Source organism: Caloenas nicobarica, chromosome 2 (assembly GCF_036013445.1).
Source record: "Caloenas nicobarica isolate bCalNic1 chromosome 2, bCalNic1.hap1, whole genome shotgun sequence".
Classification (NCBI taxonomy): domain Eukaryota; kingdom Metazoa; phylum Chordata; class Aves; order Columbiformes; family Columbidae; genus Caloenas; species Caloenas nicobarica.
This window is the reverse complement of record NC_088246.1, coordinates 142,992,145-143,009,174: the sequence shown is the minus strand read 5'-3', so window position 1 is coordinate 143,009,174 and position 17,030 is coordinate 142,992,145. Positions and strand designations below refer to the sequence as shown.

Genomic DNA, 17,030 nt, shown 5'->3' with positions numbered 1-17,030 from the left:
TGTGTAACATACCAACACGTGATCCTATTTGACCACCTGCAGGTGGTGTTCCTCTTGACAGGTTTTGGTGGAAGAAAGAATTTCCATGTAGGTCTCTGGCTGTTGTCTTCAGGTGGTGAATGAACCCTGAGGTGGAAACAGAGTAGACTGGATACAGGAGAGTGAGCAAGGTTTGGCTGTCATAGTGTTGCGAAATTCCACTGTTGTGAATGTACATAAGGCATTCCTAGGACAAAATGGGTGAGGCTTCGGGTTGTAATGTATTAAAAAATGAATGCATGGTAACCAAAATATCACTCTTTTTACACAGTAAAAATCCTTCTGGGGACAGGACTGCTGAACCCTCTGAGCTGGAAATTTCTATGCTGTATTTCCTCAACTGAATGGCCGCTCTTGGGGGGTTTTTAGTTTCATTCTGTTAGAGGCAAATTAGGTATTGGTTTAATTTTAGCTTTGTCCCATTTGGGGGTTTTTAATGCACTGAACAAAGCTTTGTCAGGGGCAACTTTAAAAGTCTCAACTAGCTCTTTGGTAACTAAATTATTACCACTGAAGAAGAATACAGTTAGGGTGCTTTAAATCAGCAGATTTGAAAACTGAGAAAGTGATCTGAAATTGAGTGCTGTTCCTTAATATTCACTACAAAGATCTTTTGTGTAACTTCCAGTTATAATGTGTCACAGAGCTCTGCATATGGTGAGCTTATGTAAAAGATGGTGGTTTGGTTTTTTGGTTCTTGTTTTTTTTCCAAATTTGTGAATGGTGAATGTTTCTGGCAGTTTTTCTAGCTCCAGGAATTTGCTTCTTCATGCAAAAGGTGACCTTCCTGGTTCATCCTTTTATTTGACTGTCACTTAAAAAATATAATTGAAAGGGAGGGGGTGCCTTTTTAAAATAAATTGCTGATTGATCTAAATCTGATCTATTGTACAATACCATAGAAATAATCTTGTCTCACCCAGGGCTGAGAGGGCCTTCAGGTCAGCCTGTGCATTAGTCACTCAGAAGAACATCCAAGCAAATGACTAATGGCAGCAAAAGTGAGAAGAGCCAACACTAGCACATGAGCTGTTTAACTTGCTACGGGACCTTACTGAGGCTGAGAGTTTTGTAGGATTAAAACTGTTAAGTGCATAATGAAGAGAGAGTAACAAGACCTGCTGTTGTAGAACAAACTTTTACTGTGTAAGTTGCTGGAAGTTGTACATCTACAGATAGGTTATCCCACAGTTGCTGCCCTGCCTTTTTTCTTTCCCTTTAAGGAAGTACCTTCTGGAGACTTGCAGAGTATGAGAGGCATTTTCTACCCAGTTTAGCCCATAATTGGCTCTGTAAGCTGCTTAATCAAAATTGCTAATGCTGGGGGAGAAAGGAAACAGTGGAGGTGGCATGTACTTCTTTCCCAGAGAAAGAGAACAACCTGGTGAGCTGGAATTGGCGAAAGGAAAAGAGATCTGGTAGTTGTGGAGGAAGGCATCGCCCTTGGCCACTGCAATCCATTGGGCTCCAGTTGCTTTATTTAAATGATGTGGTTTCTATGGAAGGGGTTAGCGAGTTCTTTCTGGAAAGCTCTCTGAAATCAGTGGTGTTTGCGGGGAATGCCAGTGTTCTCTGGACCTATTGTCTTGGTTCTAAAGCCCTTCAGCATGCTTTCTGAAGTCCCCCAAAAGGCAATTCCACTTGTCTTATGGACCAGATTTTTTCCATTAAGTGAACTCGAGGAATAAGCCTAGCACAGAGAGGTGAAATTGGTCTGGCATAAATGAATCCTATTTAAAATCGCTCACTTCACTATAAAAGCATTAGGTTAAGCTTGTGCAATTCTTACTTTCAGTCCTGTCCTGATGGAGGCAGATGGGGTTAGCCCTTAATTTGCAGTCTTTCTTAATTGTAATCGTACACTTCAGCATCCTTGAAATTGGATGGCAAATCCTACAAAGGGAAGCAGTTCAGATGAGAGATGTTACATGATAAGAGATTGAATGTACAATCTTAATTTTATGTAATGTCAACTATAAAGCCATTAAAGCTTTGAAGACAGTTTTAAAGACCTAAAAATATTTAGCACCATAATAAAAATGTTCAAGAACTGGATGATTTGAAGGTTTAATGGAAGGTCTAAAGGATGATATGAAGACCTAAGTATTTGTAGGAGTTTCAGGGCCCTAGCGGGAAAGTAAGAGCCCACCTAATTTCTGCTTGTTTCCCCCAATAAGAAATAATGTGTCTTCAGTGAGTCTGCTGGAGTTCAACTAAACTGATCTTTATATTTTGTAAGAATGTGCAAGTTATTTAACCTCTTGCACATGGGGAAACTGGAAAAGGAAGAAAAGAAGGGTTCATCCAGCTTTGTACAAAGCCTTTGTGAGTGTATCAAGCACTAGTATCTGTACCAGCCTGAAATACTAGGTAGTTTTTGTGATGGAAGGAAGCAGTGAGGCAATTCTGCTGAGGCAATTGTGATGGCTTAAGAAAACAAAACTCTGGGTTGGTTGGGTTTATTTCTTCCCGCTCTTGATGACATGGTAATTCCCTGCTGTATACTGCAGACATCTATTTAATCTATGTATATTTTTTTTTTGTCTTGGAGACAGTGAACAATGTGTTTGTCAGTGCTGCTATCAATGTATCTTGAGTACTGCTGTAAAACAATGCACCACACAGGAAAATCACGTTATTCAGTGGAGGTAGTGCATCGTCCCCTTGGGTTAATAAGCAGCCTGACTGGCAGTCGCTTCCTTTTGCTTCATGGTCCCTCCAGCATGTGTCATAGGCTTACGCTGATCCCCCGCCACCCTGCAGCCACCCAGTACTAAGCTGATTTTGCTGGATCCCTTTGTATTTCATTCCTCCGGTCCTTGCCTGTCTGCCATTCTAACCAGAGCAAACACTTCCAAGTTTAGCAGCAGCCAAAAGCCTGCTCCTGAAATGAATGGTGATTTGAATGAATGGTACTATATTCACCATCTGCTTTCCAAAGCAGAATGTGGCTTTATGGACGACTAAGTTGAAGGTTTGGTGCAGATGAAATCTGGATTGCAGGCATTCTCGCTGCTCTGCAAAAGTCTGGGGAATCTGGATTTCACTGAGAGCTGGGAGAGGAAGGGGCAAGGTGATGGAAATCAGGATGTTCCTGAGTCAAGCAATGTCATTCCAGTTGCCAGTTTATACTAATTAGATGTCTACCCTTGAAAAAATGCTATCTTCAGTCTTTTCACCTAAATGCATTTCCTTCTTGGGAGCACTGTTAGTGATTGCTATGGGCAACTGGATGTTGAAAGACAATCACCATTTTGGATTAGGATTCTCAGGAAAGAGGTTTTCTGAATTCTGCATCTAATAGACATATTTCTGCTTGGAATACCTGGGCGGGTGGAGAGGGGGCTTGGGAACACTCCCAAAAAACAGCCAGCGTTTGGTTTTATTCTCAATAGGTCCAGGAGTTGTGGTCCAAACTGACGTGCTAGAAAGAGACACAGTCTTGTCCTCAAGACCACAATTCACTAGGCTTTCACAATTTTGTGTTTCTGGCCATCCTACTTGGAATTAAGTAGGAAGCTCCATTTCTACAATTGACCCTTCCATTGGAGTTGCTCCCCAAACACAAGCAACATTTTCACTCCCTGCTAGAGTAGTTTAAACTACTAGTGAACTCCTCATAGCTTCCCATGTATGTGATTTGAGGCAATTTGAGGTTAGAAATGCCTCCTGAGTAAAGCCAGCACAGGCTTGGATTTACTGGAATCAGAGGCTACTCTCAAAAAAGCCTCAGGTCTTCTCTCAGATGACTTTTTATGATGTAAGTGGGCACTTTGAACTAAACTGTCCTGTCTCCCTTGCCTCCTTCCCATTTTTCCCTTTGATCAACTAGTCTTCTCCTTACAAAGAGGAACACCACATCCTGTGTCCCGTTACATCAATTAGCTGCCTCATCAACATCATGGCAAGTGATATCAAGAGCCCCACACTGAAATGCTGCAGGTCTCATCTCTGATGGAGTTTCAAAGGCAGCGTGCTGACCTAAAGCGGATCTGCAGCTCCACTGCTAGCCGAGAGGGAGAGTCTAGGCTCTCCCTGTTCTCCTGTGAAGACTTGAAAACTTGTACACCCTCCTCCTGCCGGCTGACATTTGCATTTGGGATCTTGTCTCTTCTGAGCTGCAAGTCAGCATCTCATTCACTGCCTTCCTTCTTCACAGGTTTTTTTCCTCAATTGACAAGTCAGGAGGAACACACACACACACAAAAACCCCAAGATATGATTCCTCAGCAAGGCAGGCAGAGATTTCAGCACACTAGCAGCCTAAATGCTGTTCCTTATGCAACTGTGGGTCCATCTGGTATGACTGCAGCTGCAAAGGAAAGCTTTCAGTCCTGCTTCCCTTCTGTAGGAGGTGGTCGATAATGATGGATAGTAGCTGCATCCAAGTGAAAATGCAGCTGGTAGGGTTATAAATCCTTAGGTCGTGGCATTTGAAGTGAATACAAATTTGAAACCACTGTTTTCAACTATACCAAGACCACAAGGTGCTCGCGTAGTTGGAGCTCTCTTTGAAGGAAGGCAACAAGAACAAAGGAAGAATATTTTTTAAAATAATTTGAAAATTAGATTTCTCACTTGTATTGGGTTTGAATGTAATCATTAAGAAAAAAAAAGAAAATGACAAGCTGAGCCAACATAATGGGATTGTTGCACATCAAGTACTAACAGCAGTATATCGATGTCAAATAGTTTCCTACTTCCCATGTAACCTGCTGAAGAAACACCCCTAATCAAGTCATGTTCCAGCTGGCTATAGCCGTCCACAGGTGCTTTTTTATAAAGCTGAACATACTTTAAAATGTTCCATGTGATATCTGAGCATTCAGAAAACAAAAATGATGCCCTGGGCAGGCTAACTGGTTTTGTCACATTGCAGTAACTGGGACCTTGGGTTACATGTGGTCCAGGTTAAACTTCAGTTCAGCAGATGATGTAAAACACAGATTACAGCTCAAAAAGTGGACCCCGAACATATCGCATTGTCACAAGTGGAAGTTTGCTTAATCCCATTTCTTGCCACTCTTAGAGGTATTTGCTACCAAACATAGGTCTTTTTCCCCTCCTGCAGTTTTCCAGAGGGGAACCAGGTTCAGGCAGATGAGAAGAGACCACCAACCTAGAATGACAGCAGAAGCAGAAAATTCCCGCCCATGTCCTGGAGCATAGATCTTTCCCCTGTCTGCCTATACCTCACATTTTTCCACCCAACTAATTCTGGAGGCGCTTTGTCTCCCAGGTTACAAGTGGAGATGTGGATTTGCAAAGTGGCTTGGTGTGCTGGTTTGACTGAAAACCAGTTAATTTTCCTTCATGCAGTTAGAAACCTTTCTTTTTCGTAGCTAGCATGGTCATTGTTTGGATTTAGTGTGAGAACAAGAAGATAACGCCCCCGGACAGAGCTAAAGTTGTCTGGGAGCCAAGGACGTTCTGAGCGCTCTGCCCACAGGTGTGAGGCAGCGAGGAAGAGGGACATGGATGGGGCAGAGCTGGACTGACACCCAGACTGATCAATGAGAGTATTCCATGCCATTAGCGTCATGCTTCATACTTAAGGAGAGTCGCGATCTTCTGGCTAGACTTGGAGCGGCTCGGAGCCAGGACAGAGAACTGTTTGGGAGAGCTCTGTTCAGGAGTTTCTTTATTTCGGCTTTTTGTCATCCTGCCATTTTGCAGAAACCTCTGGGCCTTTCTGCGTTTTTCTCTCTTCTCTCTCTGGGATTGTCTGTTGAGACCAGGTGCTGCTGCCTGAGGCTGGCTGCTCGGTGTGGACAGAGTTTGTGAGGAATTGCATTGAGTATCTTTTCTTTTGTATTCTATTTCAATTTTATATATATTAGCTGTAGTAGTACTATATTAGTGTATTTTTTTTTTTACTTTATTAAACTGTGTTTATCTCAATCCACAAGCTTCTCTCATTTTGATTCTCTCCTCTATTCGGGGCGGGGGAGCAAGTGAGCGGCTATTGTGGTTATACTGCCAGTTTGGGTTAAACTGGCATCCCACGATGCTTGGGCTGCAAACAAGGATGCACAGAGGGGCCTTGCTCAGGAGGGGAAGGAAAGTTCTTCCAGAACTTCCCAGGGTGCAGGTGTCTCATCTCCCAGGTACAACAGGGCAGCCGTGACACCTGGAGCTACACAGTTGGCTCTGTAAGGGCAGTTACGTGGGTGCTCCAGAAGTTGTCAGGCTGGTTATATTTGGCTGCACAGATGAAGAAGAAAAATAAGTCATCAAACATGTTACACAACGTTACTTCACTTACTGTTCTCCATTTTCTTCAGAATGCCCACAGTTAATCCTGTTTCTTGAAAAATACGTACAAACCTTGTTCCACTGGGAAGGGGTTTTCCCCAGGTCGGTTAGTGACTCATGGCCTTCCTGGAACAATTTTCTTCCTCTGACGAAAGGCCTTTTGGTGAGGCCAGAGTATGGTGCTTATGTCAGGCCCCGGCTTGCAGGGGAGGCGTTTCAGCCACGTTATTTCCTTGTTGATGGACTCACGTCATGTCCCCAGCGTCGCTGCCTGTGTCCGGCTACCCGGACTCCTGAAGCAATTCACAGCGGGCCCGGCTCCCACAGCGCCTTTCTCTGGGCATACTGGAAATGTGCTAGAGGAGGCTATGAAATACAGCAAGCTTAACTCATCTTTATTGCTCGGTAATTAGTGATAAAGTCCCAGGCCAGAGGTGCAACCTGAATTTTAACCATATTTGACCTCCAGTGAGGCACTGAGTGAAAAATGGGCTTTCTTTTCTTATAAACCTGCTGTGTACCCCTTTCGCCTGATGGTCCCTAGTGCTTGGTCCTTGCATAATAGTGAACTGTTATCACTTCATAGTGAGTTATCATTCGTAGTCCCCTTCCCCGTGCTATTCGCACCTCCCTCCCTGCTCGGCAGCGCCTCTGCCGTGCCCCGGGCCACCCTGCGGGCACCGTTTGCCGCTTAGCGACCATTCATCTCGCCCCCGCCCTCCCGAGGTCCCGAGGCGGGGCCGCCCCCCGCAGGCCCCTTTTCGGGAGCGATTTCAAATAAAAGCCGCCGCGGCTGCGCCCCCTGCCACCTGCCCGGCTTCCCCCGCTCAGCGCCGCCGCTGCCCCGAGGGGACGGTCCGGTCCCGCCGTGAAGCTGCACTTCGGCATCGCCGCCGCCGAGGAGCTGCGGGAGAGGCGCGGGTGTGCTTGCAGCGGTGCGCCGGGTGCCCGGCGAGGCGCGGGACGGCCGGCTCCGCCGCTGGGACGCGCAGGTGGGGGCAGCCTGCCGGGGTGCGCCGGCCCCTGCGAGGGCGGTGGAGCTGGAGGGGCTGTCCCGGCCCTCACAGGCCCCGTGTGGGGTGGGGGCAGCGAGTTGTTTCTGCCCCGATGTGCGCTATTAAAACCAGCCTTGGTGCCAGCACCGCCGGGGATGCGCCGGGTCCCAGCCCGCGCCCTCGCACCCTGCCCTGTCGGAGGGGCTGAGCTGCCGCTCGCTGGGTGAAACCCAGCAGCGACTGAGAGGAAAATAACAATAATAAAGATGATGATAAAAAAGCCAAGAGGCGTGGCAGAAAGGTGCGTTGAACTGGCTTAGTGGGAAAGCGCAGCCCACAGCTGTGGGCTCCAAGTGCCTTTTCCTTGGCCTCAGGCAGGGAGGTGCAACTGCTTTATTGGGGCCTTTAGTCCTAGGAACAACTCTGGAAAGTGGATGGAGGTCAGTCTGGGCAAATTGCACAGTCAGTTGCAGGGGTTTTTTTTGAACAAGCCAAGGGTTAAGTGAGTGTTGGATCCTTTGGCTTGAATTGCTGAAGCCATACCTCCAGGAGAGACCCTTTCACCACAGACAGTTACTGGGAATTACAAAACAACTGGAACACAGGCCTGGAGTATTCCAAGGAACAGTGGGCATCAGGGAGTAATGCATGGCCCCAGCTAACTGAAGCAGATTATTTCAGGGTGAATCGCTCTGTTTATCTCTGCTTTTATTTTGTTTCTTGTCAAGTTGCCTCTGACCCTTTCCCCTCTATCCTCCCTCTGGTTTTCCTAGGAAGAGAAAAGGGAGCATGTGATTTTGAGCTCTTCGTGGAAGCAAAGTGGCCGCCAGTCTTCTGTGTGCTAGCCAGATCTCTCTGGCCTTTACCAGTCCTTGGCTCCAAGCAAATCTCTCCCAGCTCTTCTGTCAGTCTGGCTGCATGCTGTCATCCCTGCTGACCAGCCTGACTTTACATCGACAACTCTGTCTTAGGGCAATGTTTGAACACTTCTTGTGGTAGTGGGTTAGGTAGATGCTCCTGCTTTTGGCAGTCTCTTTTGCTGTGCTTTCAGTTGCAGTGATAGGGCCACTCTGGAGCAGTTTTTCAGCCATTTAACCCTGGACAGGGATTCATTCATCTCTCCCAGCTCTCTGTGGCTGCACAAGCAGTTGGAGTAGCACAGCTAAAAAGCAGTTGAGTCAGCAGCAGCAGGCCTGCCATGGGAAGCGATGTTTGCTGAGGTGTGTTCTTGTGCCCCAGCTCTGCGATTTTTTTTCCCCTGTGGGAGCTCTCACAGTAGTATTTTGCTCTGGTTAGTGGTGCATTTTGGATAATATATCTGAACTAATAAACCAGCTTATTTATTTGCTTACATCTTCTTTAAAGCTGTTTCTTACTCAAGAAGTTTTAACTTCATTAATGCCCTTGGCAAAATCTTTCCCTTCTCTACACCCTCTGTAACTGACAGTTTGGTCTTGCTGGGCTTTACAATTCATTAGCTGATTTTTATTTTTAATTCATTAATTCCTGCTGTTGGTAGCTGCCATACTTGGTCTGGAAGCTTCCAACTACACTGATGTCCCTCAATTGTCTTCCCTATACTTACGTGAGGTTGCTTATCTATATTATATCCTGTTCTGCTTATTTTACTTCGAATACTCTGTTAAAGTAGAAAAATCCACACGTACAAGAAGTCTGAAAGTCCAGGATACAGGAATTTCAGCCTCCTGACCAGGTCGCACATGGTGTCCACAAAGCCCCACAGATGCAACAATTCTGTGACGGGTGCAGGATGTGAATTAGAAATTAGCTTCTCCCATGGACAGTTTTCTGCATGATTATACTTGACTTGAACACTACTGTGGAGGATCTGTCTCTGGCCTCTGTTGGATGTGATGCTGGACTTCTTGTGCTTCTGATCGCCTTCAGAGTGGTGATTTCTAAAGCACTGCTATGCCATCTCTGCAAGCTCCTCTCCTGACTTCTGATACAGAATCAGGACACATAGTTTTTGTTCGTGATGCTGTGCATTACCTGCCCCTTTGCTCTGCATTCTCCTGTTGCCCATCAGTTTATATTCTGAGAGTGCTTCTATTGTTTGACACTCCCAAACCCTGTTTCTCTCTGTCTCCCAGAGCCGTTTTTCTCTACAAAAGGACTGTCTGAAGGGGGTAACTGTTCAGAAGTTGTTAGTAGGCAGTGCAGTATAACAGAGCGTGTGGGGGTTTGGATGCACTGTTCAACAGGGAGGTGCAGGTATACAAAATCTGAGCAAGATTTCCTTACGTCTAGGTGCCTTACCTCCTAATGGGATGCACAGCCTTAAACTGAGTACCCAAGGTAAATGGTATAGGAGGAGATGTGAACAACCAAGAATGCTATCCTAAAGAGATCTTGCTTAGAAGGGATTGTTTGGGCAGGGCTGGCAGAAATGCTGAGGAGAGCAGTGAAGCTCTGGCCCTTCTCTTGTGGAGATGATAGGTACTTGGCTGTGGATTGCCGGAAGGTGCCTATCTTGGTCTGAGGATTTAATCCCTTGACCTTCCTCTGGGAGATGGGGCTTTGTGTTGGCTTAAGAGGGTCCAGAGGTGGCTCTGCCTTCTTCCATTTTGCCCCTTCTTTTTAGGAGCTAGAGCATTCAACTGAGGGAAATTCAGTTTTCATTCCCTCCTCTGTCTTGAGTATTCAGGTATTAAGTATTAGCGGTAGGAAGGACAGCTGAAGGACCGGTCTCCCTTTGCTCAGGATGAATGCCATACACACTGGGCAGGGTTCCTTATTGTTTGCACTCGCTGAACTAAGACTTGTGCGGTGATTCTCTGTGAACAGCGTCAGCAGGAGTGTCAATGGCAGATGGATGTGCATTTTAAGCATCTAAGCTTTGGCCCTAGATTTATGCAAGGACTTCTAGGCAGTGCTCTGCACTGTAACCGTGTTCTGCTGTGGCTTTAGTTCCATGGGGACTGCACACTGACCAGAACACCGCTAATAGAGCTGTGGGTCTTCAAGCTGCTTATTGAGAGGTAAGACTCTCTTGCAAGAATATACAAGTGACAGGAACTTCTAGGGCAGGACAAGAGATTACCTGGACAGTGGCTTGTACACTAAAAATGTTACTGGATTTCCTCAAAATCGATCAGTTGCTAAAGACACAGGCTCTCCCTGGTTTCCACCTCTGTGATGTGGTGTTTGCATTTGGCTTTTCAGTTTGACAGCTGCTTAGCGTATCCCTCTCTAAACAATTATCATAACAATGAACCGATGTCCTGTTGTAGGACTGAAAGGACCAGATTATTTCTTGCAATTGTTGGAGTATTCACTGGTTTACATCAAGGCAGGGAGTAAATAGGCGGTGTCCTCTGTAGGGTTAAGAGTGAAATACAGCACTGATGGATTCTGGCCATGATGCCAGCCTCTGCTGAGTCAGCAGCATCTGTGATCGGTATGAACGGCTGTTGGGAAAATAGTTCTTAAAGATCAGTTAATCACAATAAAACAATTGGTAAAAAGGAATTAAATATAGAAAATGGTTTTTAAAGCTTAATTTAGCTACTCGTGTACCAGAATAGTCTCATGCCTTTGATTGCTTGGATGGTTTCTGCGTACATGTATTCTCATTTTCACATGAAGCATGTTTGAGTGGTTTTTAATCTTAGAATGGTTTCTCCTCCTTTTTTAATATTTAATCAGGTAGCTGAGAAGGAAATGCTCAGAGGCCTGTTCATTCTGTATATAATCCATATAGAATAGCTTTATAGTTATAATGCTGCTCTGTTTTTTCACTTTAGCAGTTTTGTTTCTGGTGCTCTCTCTGACTTTGATGTCTGTACAGCTATGAAGGAGCACGGCCCTGGGTGAAATTGCTCGTCTAGACAGGGTGGGCAGGACCTGACACCAAAAAGCAGACCGAGAGGATGAGAGTAAGTAGGATATTATTAGTTCCGGTCAACTACACTTCAAAACGGACGATGTCTCCTTCTGAGGAGGGGAATATTTATTGCAGAAAGATGAAAAAGAAACAACACCAACTATGGCATTTATCTTTACTCCCCTTCTTGGACAAATGAGCTGTTGGAGCTTAAAACTGTCATATTTAGAGAAGCTGCTCTGCCTCTTTTAGGTGGAGATCTTGGAGAAAGAATAAGTACCTTTTCTACCAGGATGGAACATCCAGTCTGAGCTTCCAGCACAGCCACATTTCAGCGTGTTTTTGTCATCCGGTCTCCTGTGACTTTCCTACCAGTTGCTCTGGGAGCTGCCTTTGGGGTGGGGAGCTGTGCCCAGCCTCCCTGCCGGGTTCTGGGCTGTGGTGCGGGACTAGCCCGGGCAGCTGCTGTGTGGTGTTGCTGGGAGCTGCACGTGGTGTCAGCAAAGAAGCTGCTTGGTCAGGCACGGAGAGGCCAAAGTGATGAGAGTCCTTCCCTTGGACAGCTTGTGGAGCTGGGTAGGTTGGAAGTACCTGTCTGGTCAAGCAGGTCCAATCAAGAGAAAGCGGCAGTGCACAGGATCCCCTGACTCGGGGATGAGACGTGTGTCTTCTGGGGAGTGGTTTTAGGCTGCATAAATAAGCCCAGTGCCTCGGGAAAAAAAAATGGTCAGAAGCAGATTTTGGGTAGGGGACCAATCTCTTGTGGTGGTGTTGGCTTCACACAGCAGCAATCAACTCATACCTGGCACCACCAGGTGCAGTGTTGATGTTGACTTGGGTTTAAAAGGTAGCCTAGGCTGTTTGGTTTGTGAAAACAAATATTGGCTAGTTTCATTCTGATAGGGTGAAATGTTGTGCTGGTGGCTGATAGTCTGGTGGACTTTCAAATCTGTATGCAAGTACACACTTAAAGTTTGTGGGCACTTTTCTTTAATCCTTTGAGACAAGAGCAAGTCTAATTGGTTGGAAGAAGTTTCTCTTTTCTGTAGCCCAAATCCTGAGGACACACAATTGCATTTCAAGACACTCAAGCACCCAGTACTGAGATGAATTAATTATTTTTTTTTAAAGTAGTCCAGAGTCTCTGATTGTGCAAACTGATGATAACAGACGGTGCAGCTCTGTGTAGGTGAGGCATGGCCTGACCACAGCAGGAGGAGAGAGGATCTCCTTTTTGTCAGTGTGGCTCTTCTGACTTCTGGCAATCGTTTTGCTCTACCTCCTCAGTTTGCGTGCCTGTAGAGCAGAGATAATATTTTTCAGTCCTTGGGGGAATATCACACATGTGAAGGACTTTGAAGATAAAAAACACTCTATGCTAGCTATTACTGTTAACTTTACAGAAAACCAAAGCATGTAGTGTTATCTGGCTCTTTTATGCTGTGTATCTCAGAGTGATTCATGCATATCTAATAACCAAGAATTCAGAAATAGCAGCATGTTGCCAATGTAGGGAAAGTGGAGCTGGGAGAATGTGCCTCACTACTGTTTTTAGCCAACAGGCAGGAAAAGGTAAAAAGCAAAAACAAAACCAAAAAAACCCACCAAAACACAACCAAAAAAACCAACCAAAAAAAACACCAAAAAAAAGCTTGCTACTGCAAGAATTAGTGCTTTTTTTTCTTCAGCTGCTGGAGTCATGTGAAAGACTGGGGCAGCTGGGGCCAGAGGGAAAGCATCATCTTTCAGAGGTTTTAATGACACTAATTGCTGAGTTGAATATTGATGCTTAAAATTTAACTAGTAGTAACATCTCAGCATACTATAGGAGTCTTGTTTTACTGATTAGATGCCTTTTTTTTTTTTTTTTTTGGTGAAGGAATGTTTCCAGGCAAACTTGCTGTATTTTGCTGTGTTTAGTAATCTGTATATTGAGAAGGTAAACATAGCTCATCCTTCTCTTGAGGTAATTTGCCTCTATCAGAGAATTTTTACACTTCTAAGTGACCAGCTACTGCCCAAACCTATAACTGGAACTATCTTATATTATTGTAAGATAATGTAATTGTGGTTGTCTAGTCCTTTCAGGTCTGTTTACAAATGATGTATGGTTTGTACAGAGACATTCTCTTACTAGCCAGCTGGCATAGCTGGAGGAAGAATCAAACTTTCAAACAGTTTGTGTTCCTGAAAGATTCTCTGGTTATTTCGTTTTGGTGGTTTTGTTTTGTTCTTATTCTTTGACAATATTTGATGATCTGATAAAAGATACTAGCACTCATGTACAAAATAATAAAAGCCTCTGAGGTAACAAGTTAAGGGCAGAAGTCACCAGCTCTTAAAAAGTAGTTCTGTGGTCTTAGGTCAAAGAAATCCTGTATGGGCATATTGGGAAGATAACACGTATGTAGCCATGTCTTGTTTGTCCATGAGGTATATAAGACGTAGCTGATAAGGTTAATAAAATGCTACTTTTCTGACTTGGAGCAGGAGCTCAGAGGTGGTAAGACTGTACAAAAAGAGAAACCCAAGAGGTTGTTCTCTTGGGCTGTCTTCTGGTGGCTGCCCGGGCCAAAGCTTTGCCCTTGCTGTGCCTTGACGGCCATCAGGGAGCTGCTGGGCAGGCAGCCTCATGCCCCTTGTAGGTCATCAGGTCTTGCTGTCAACACAAGAGAGCACTGGAAGCTTCTTGGAAACAGTGAGCACTTCTTCACTGATATGGAGGTTTCCACTGGCTGTTTTGCAGCTGAGGCAGCTTTTTGGGAGAGCCGCGCCTGCTTTCCCTCCAAAGTTTTATCTGGCAATGACCAAGTCAATGGCAGATGAGAGGCGGTCTCAGCTGGAGCAGTACCTTCAGAATGGTAAGGCCTGACTGTAACAAACTGATCAGCTTTCATATGTCTGGCTCCAGCCTTTGAGGATGCGTCAACAATTGTGACTGCAGGGTGCACTGAGCTGAGTAAGGTTGTATCCAGAAGGCTGGGGCCAAGCGTTGCAGCCCTATCCAGTCTGATTCACTAGCTCTAGAATAGCAGCATATCATATTTCTCTAATTTCTGAAGTGGACGCCTTTCTGCAGCTTTCCCAAAATGTAAGGCTGCAGTTTCACACTAAACTTGAGCCACCTTGTCCTTCTGGTGGCAGCCTGTAGTCTGGCCATTCTGTCCTGGGTCAGTGAGCTGGGGCACCGTCCCTGCTGCTTCACAACTGCCAGAGCTGACACGGGGTCGGGTGTGAGAACCCATGGTTGGTGGGTAACAGAGAAAGGCAGAAAAGACAGGCACTTGGACTGGTAGAAGTGTAATATGGAATGGGGCTCTGCATAAACCTCTTCCCTTCAAGGGTTTCCAGTCAGACTTGTAAGAATTATAACAAGATAAGAGTTTGTAGAAAAATTAAATCTCAAATGTTGTGTTATAAACTGGGTCTGCAGGATCCCTAGATCGTCTGGTGTGTTTCGCATAATCCAATGAATTAGAAAACAAAACAAGAAAAAACAAAAACAAACAAACAAAAAACCCAAAAAAAACAACCAAACAAAAAACCCCCAACATTTCAACTACCCAAAAAGAAAGTTGTGTGAGGGGATGAGCTTAAAGAGGGTTTGTAGCCTCTGGCCACAGATACTTTGTGTCAAGACTTACAAAACAAACTGAAGATTGGTCTTGAAAATCTTACTTAGTGTGATTGTTTTATCTTTTTTACTTGAATATTCAACAGTTCCTTTTAGAGTTACTGGCCGTGAGTGACCACGGAGTTACATGGCCGAGAACTTTACTGTAGTCTTGCTTTGGGAGAATAGCAACGTTGTATGTATCTTGCACTGTTCATGGCTTCAGTGATTTAATAACAGGCTAGTAAAGGTAGCTGTGCAGAAACCAAAGGATGAGTAAAGTAGCACTGACTGTTAAACCAACAGTTGTATTTTATACATCTTGTCCTTAGACAGTAGCAATGTTTTTAATCTTTTGGATAAGTTCGATTTCCTCCCTCTCCATTTTCCTCTTGTTTTTCGGTTACTTTGGATTCAAATATTACCAATAGTGATGTTTTCAGAGGCTTTTTCCTGAAGCTACAGCAGGTAAGTTTTGATTTCTTTTTCAGTCAAATATTTTCTTATATGAAAGAGTTGAAATTATATCCTACCTTCCAAGTTCAAGGCTTCCTTTGTTATCTTTGTTTCCTTGTGTTCTTGGCACATTGGTATGTCTTGTAAAGCAGTGAGTTCTGATGACAGAGTGTGATCCGTGAAGCCTGGGTGGCAATAATAATAGTATTGCTATTGTTTTGTCCATATACAAATTTGTTTTCCACATGGAAAGAACTACTTGCTTTGTTTTTATATCCTGTGGCATATCTGATGAATCTTTTGCCTCTAAACCATTCCCAGAAGAGTCTTTGTGAGAGCTCAATAGGAGGATTACACACATTCTTGGATTTGCAACTGTCAGTGCTTTTTGGTAGTGTCAGTACTTTGGACTGATAAGTGTATTGATGACTGCTGTGAAAATGTCATGTTCTCTTATCTTGCAACTGTAGTGATGGGCAGAATCTGGCATGTATTTGGGTTGTTGCAGCCTAGGTATGTTTTGAAATAAATTCTAATGAAGTCCATGATACACGTAATCTTTCTTTGGCAGGGATGCGCAGTGGGAGGAAGAGGGGAGAAGAGAGAATAGTCATCATATTTTGAGCATATATACTATCTGCTATAATGCTAACTTTGTCATAAATGTAAAATCAGGATACAGTCATGACTCCTGAAGGACTCTTAGGTGTGCTTACCCTGTTTTGCAGATGGTTGGAAGCTCTGCCTGTGCTGCTTGGTCACAGCCTGACTACAGGCAGACAGCTGATGAGTTCAGTTAGCATGGCGTGGAGTTGAAATTAACGAGCCCTACTAAGAAAATAAGATATTTGCCTTCTACTTAGCCCTCGCCTAGTGCAGCTCCTGGACTGTCCATTTGCTTGCAGTCTGGGTGGTTCTTGCTTGTGTCTGACCACACAAAGTGTCCTCCTGCTTCCCTTCCCCTCTCTCCAGCTGCTGTGGTCCTTATGAGGGTAGGAGTGTGTTGGAGCAGGAGGGTACAGTATGACTCCAGGAGCATTTTCAGGGAGAGGATGCTGCTTTAGTTTTCTGGGAAGTGCTTGGCATGCTGCTGCTGCTGCTCTCAGCCCACTAGAGAGAGGAGAAGTTTTGAAAGACCAAGTAAGAGTTTTATGCCTTGAGCTGTTGGCTTGCTATGTGTGATTAAGATATGTAAGGGGAGTTCAGAAAGGCTGTAGAAAATAGTGTGAAGAAGTATTCCTAACAAATTCCAGAAAAGTTTTTCCTATATACTTTGTAAATAAAAGGATACAGTTTGTTTACAGTCTCTTAAATTCAGATCTACTGAAGTGCTCAAGACAGTGAATGAAAAGCCTCTTTCTGATTAGGGAATTCTTTTGTGAGAAGCAGTCTCTCTAGTTCTGATACGATGCCTGCTATAGCCGTAAAGATAACTCCCAGCAATTACTTCTGACTCTTAACTAGTCTTGATTAGACTGATAGCAGGTCTGCTAAAGAAAGTTAAATCCATCAGGAATGCCTGCGATTTGCCCTCAAACACCACCAACTGACTTTACGGCAAAGTTCTGTCAGGAAATAACTCTTCAAAATGCATGTTTGCAGTGTTTAAAGATGGGTTTTGGCATGTTAATATTGTGGATTACTTTCAGCATGCCATCAGAAGTAATGTTGTACATTAAGGTTTTTCTCTACTGCAGGCCATTTTGGTAAAGAGAGGTGACTTGATAAGTACATGTACTTAATACTTATTTGATTTACGGTTATGTACGTGTGTGTGTCTATTAAAGTATGGGATGGCTGTGCTGACAAAAGCAGTCAGTTATTT

The 17,030-nt window shown here is 44.5% G+C and overlaps 2 protein-coding genes across 2 annotated transcripts in view; both read left to right on the top strand.

Annotated features, from left to right (window-relative positions):
• Nucleotides 1-17,030, top strand: part of PABPC1 (poly(A) binding protein cytoplasmic 1) — a 338,028-nt gene that overhangs the window by 16,629 nt on the left and 304,369 nt on the right. The gene's annotated exons all lie outside the window — the stretch shown is intronic.
• Nucleotides 4,404-17,030, top strand: part of SNX31 (sorting nexin 31) — a 34,573-nt gene continuing 21,946 nt past the window's right edge. Inside the window, 6 exon segments of the mRNA XM_065627953.1 lie at nt 4,404-4,442; nt 6,941-7,020; nt 7,126-7,215; nt 7,217-7,286; nt 13,883-13,995; nt 15,151-15,217. Coding sequence (XP_065484025.1) covers nt 4,404-4,442; nt 6,941-7,020; nt 7,126-7,215; nt 7,217-7,286; nt 13,883-13,995; nt 15,151-15,217 — 459 coding nt within the window.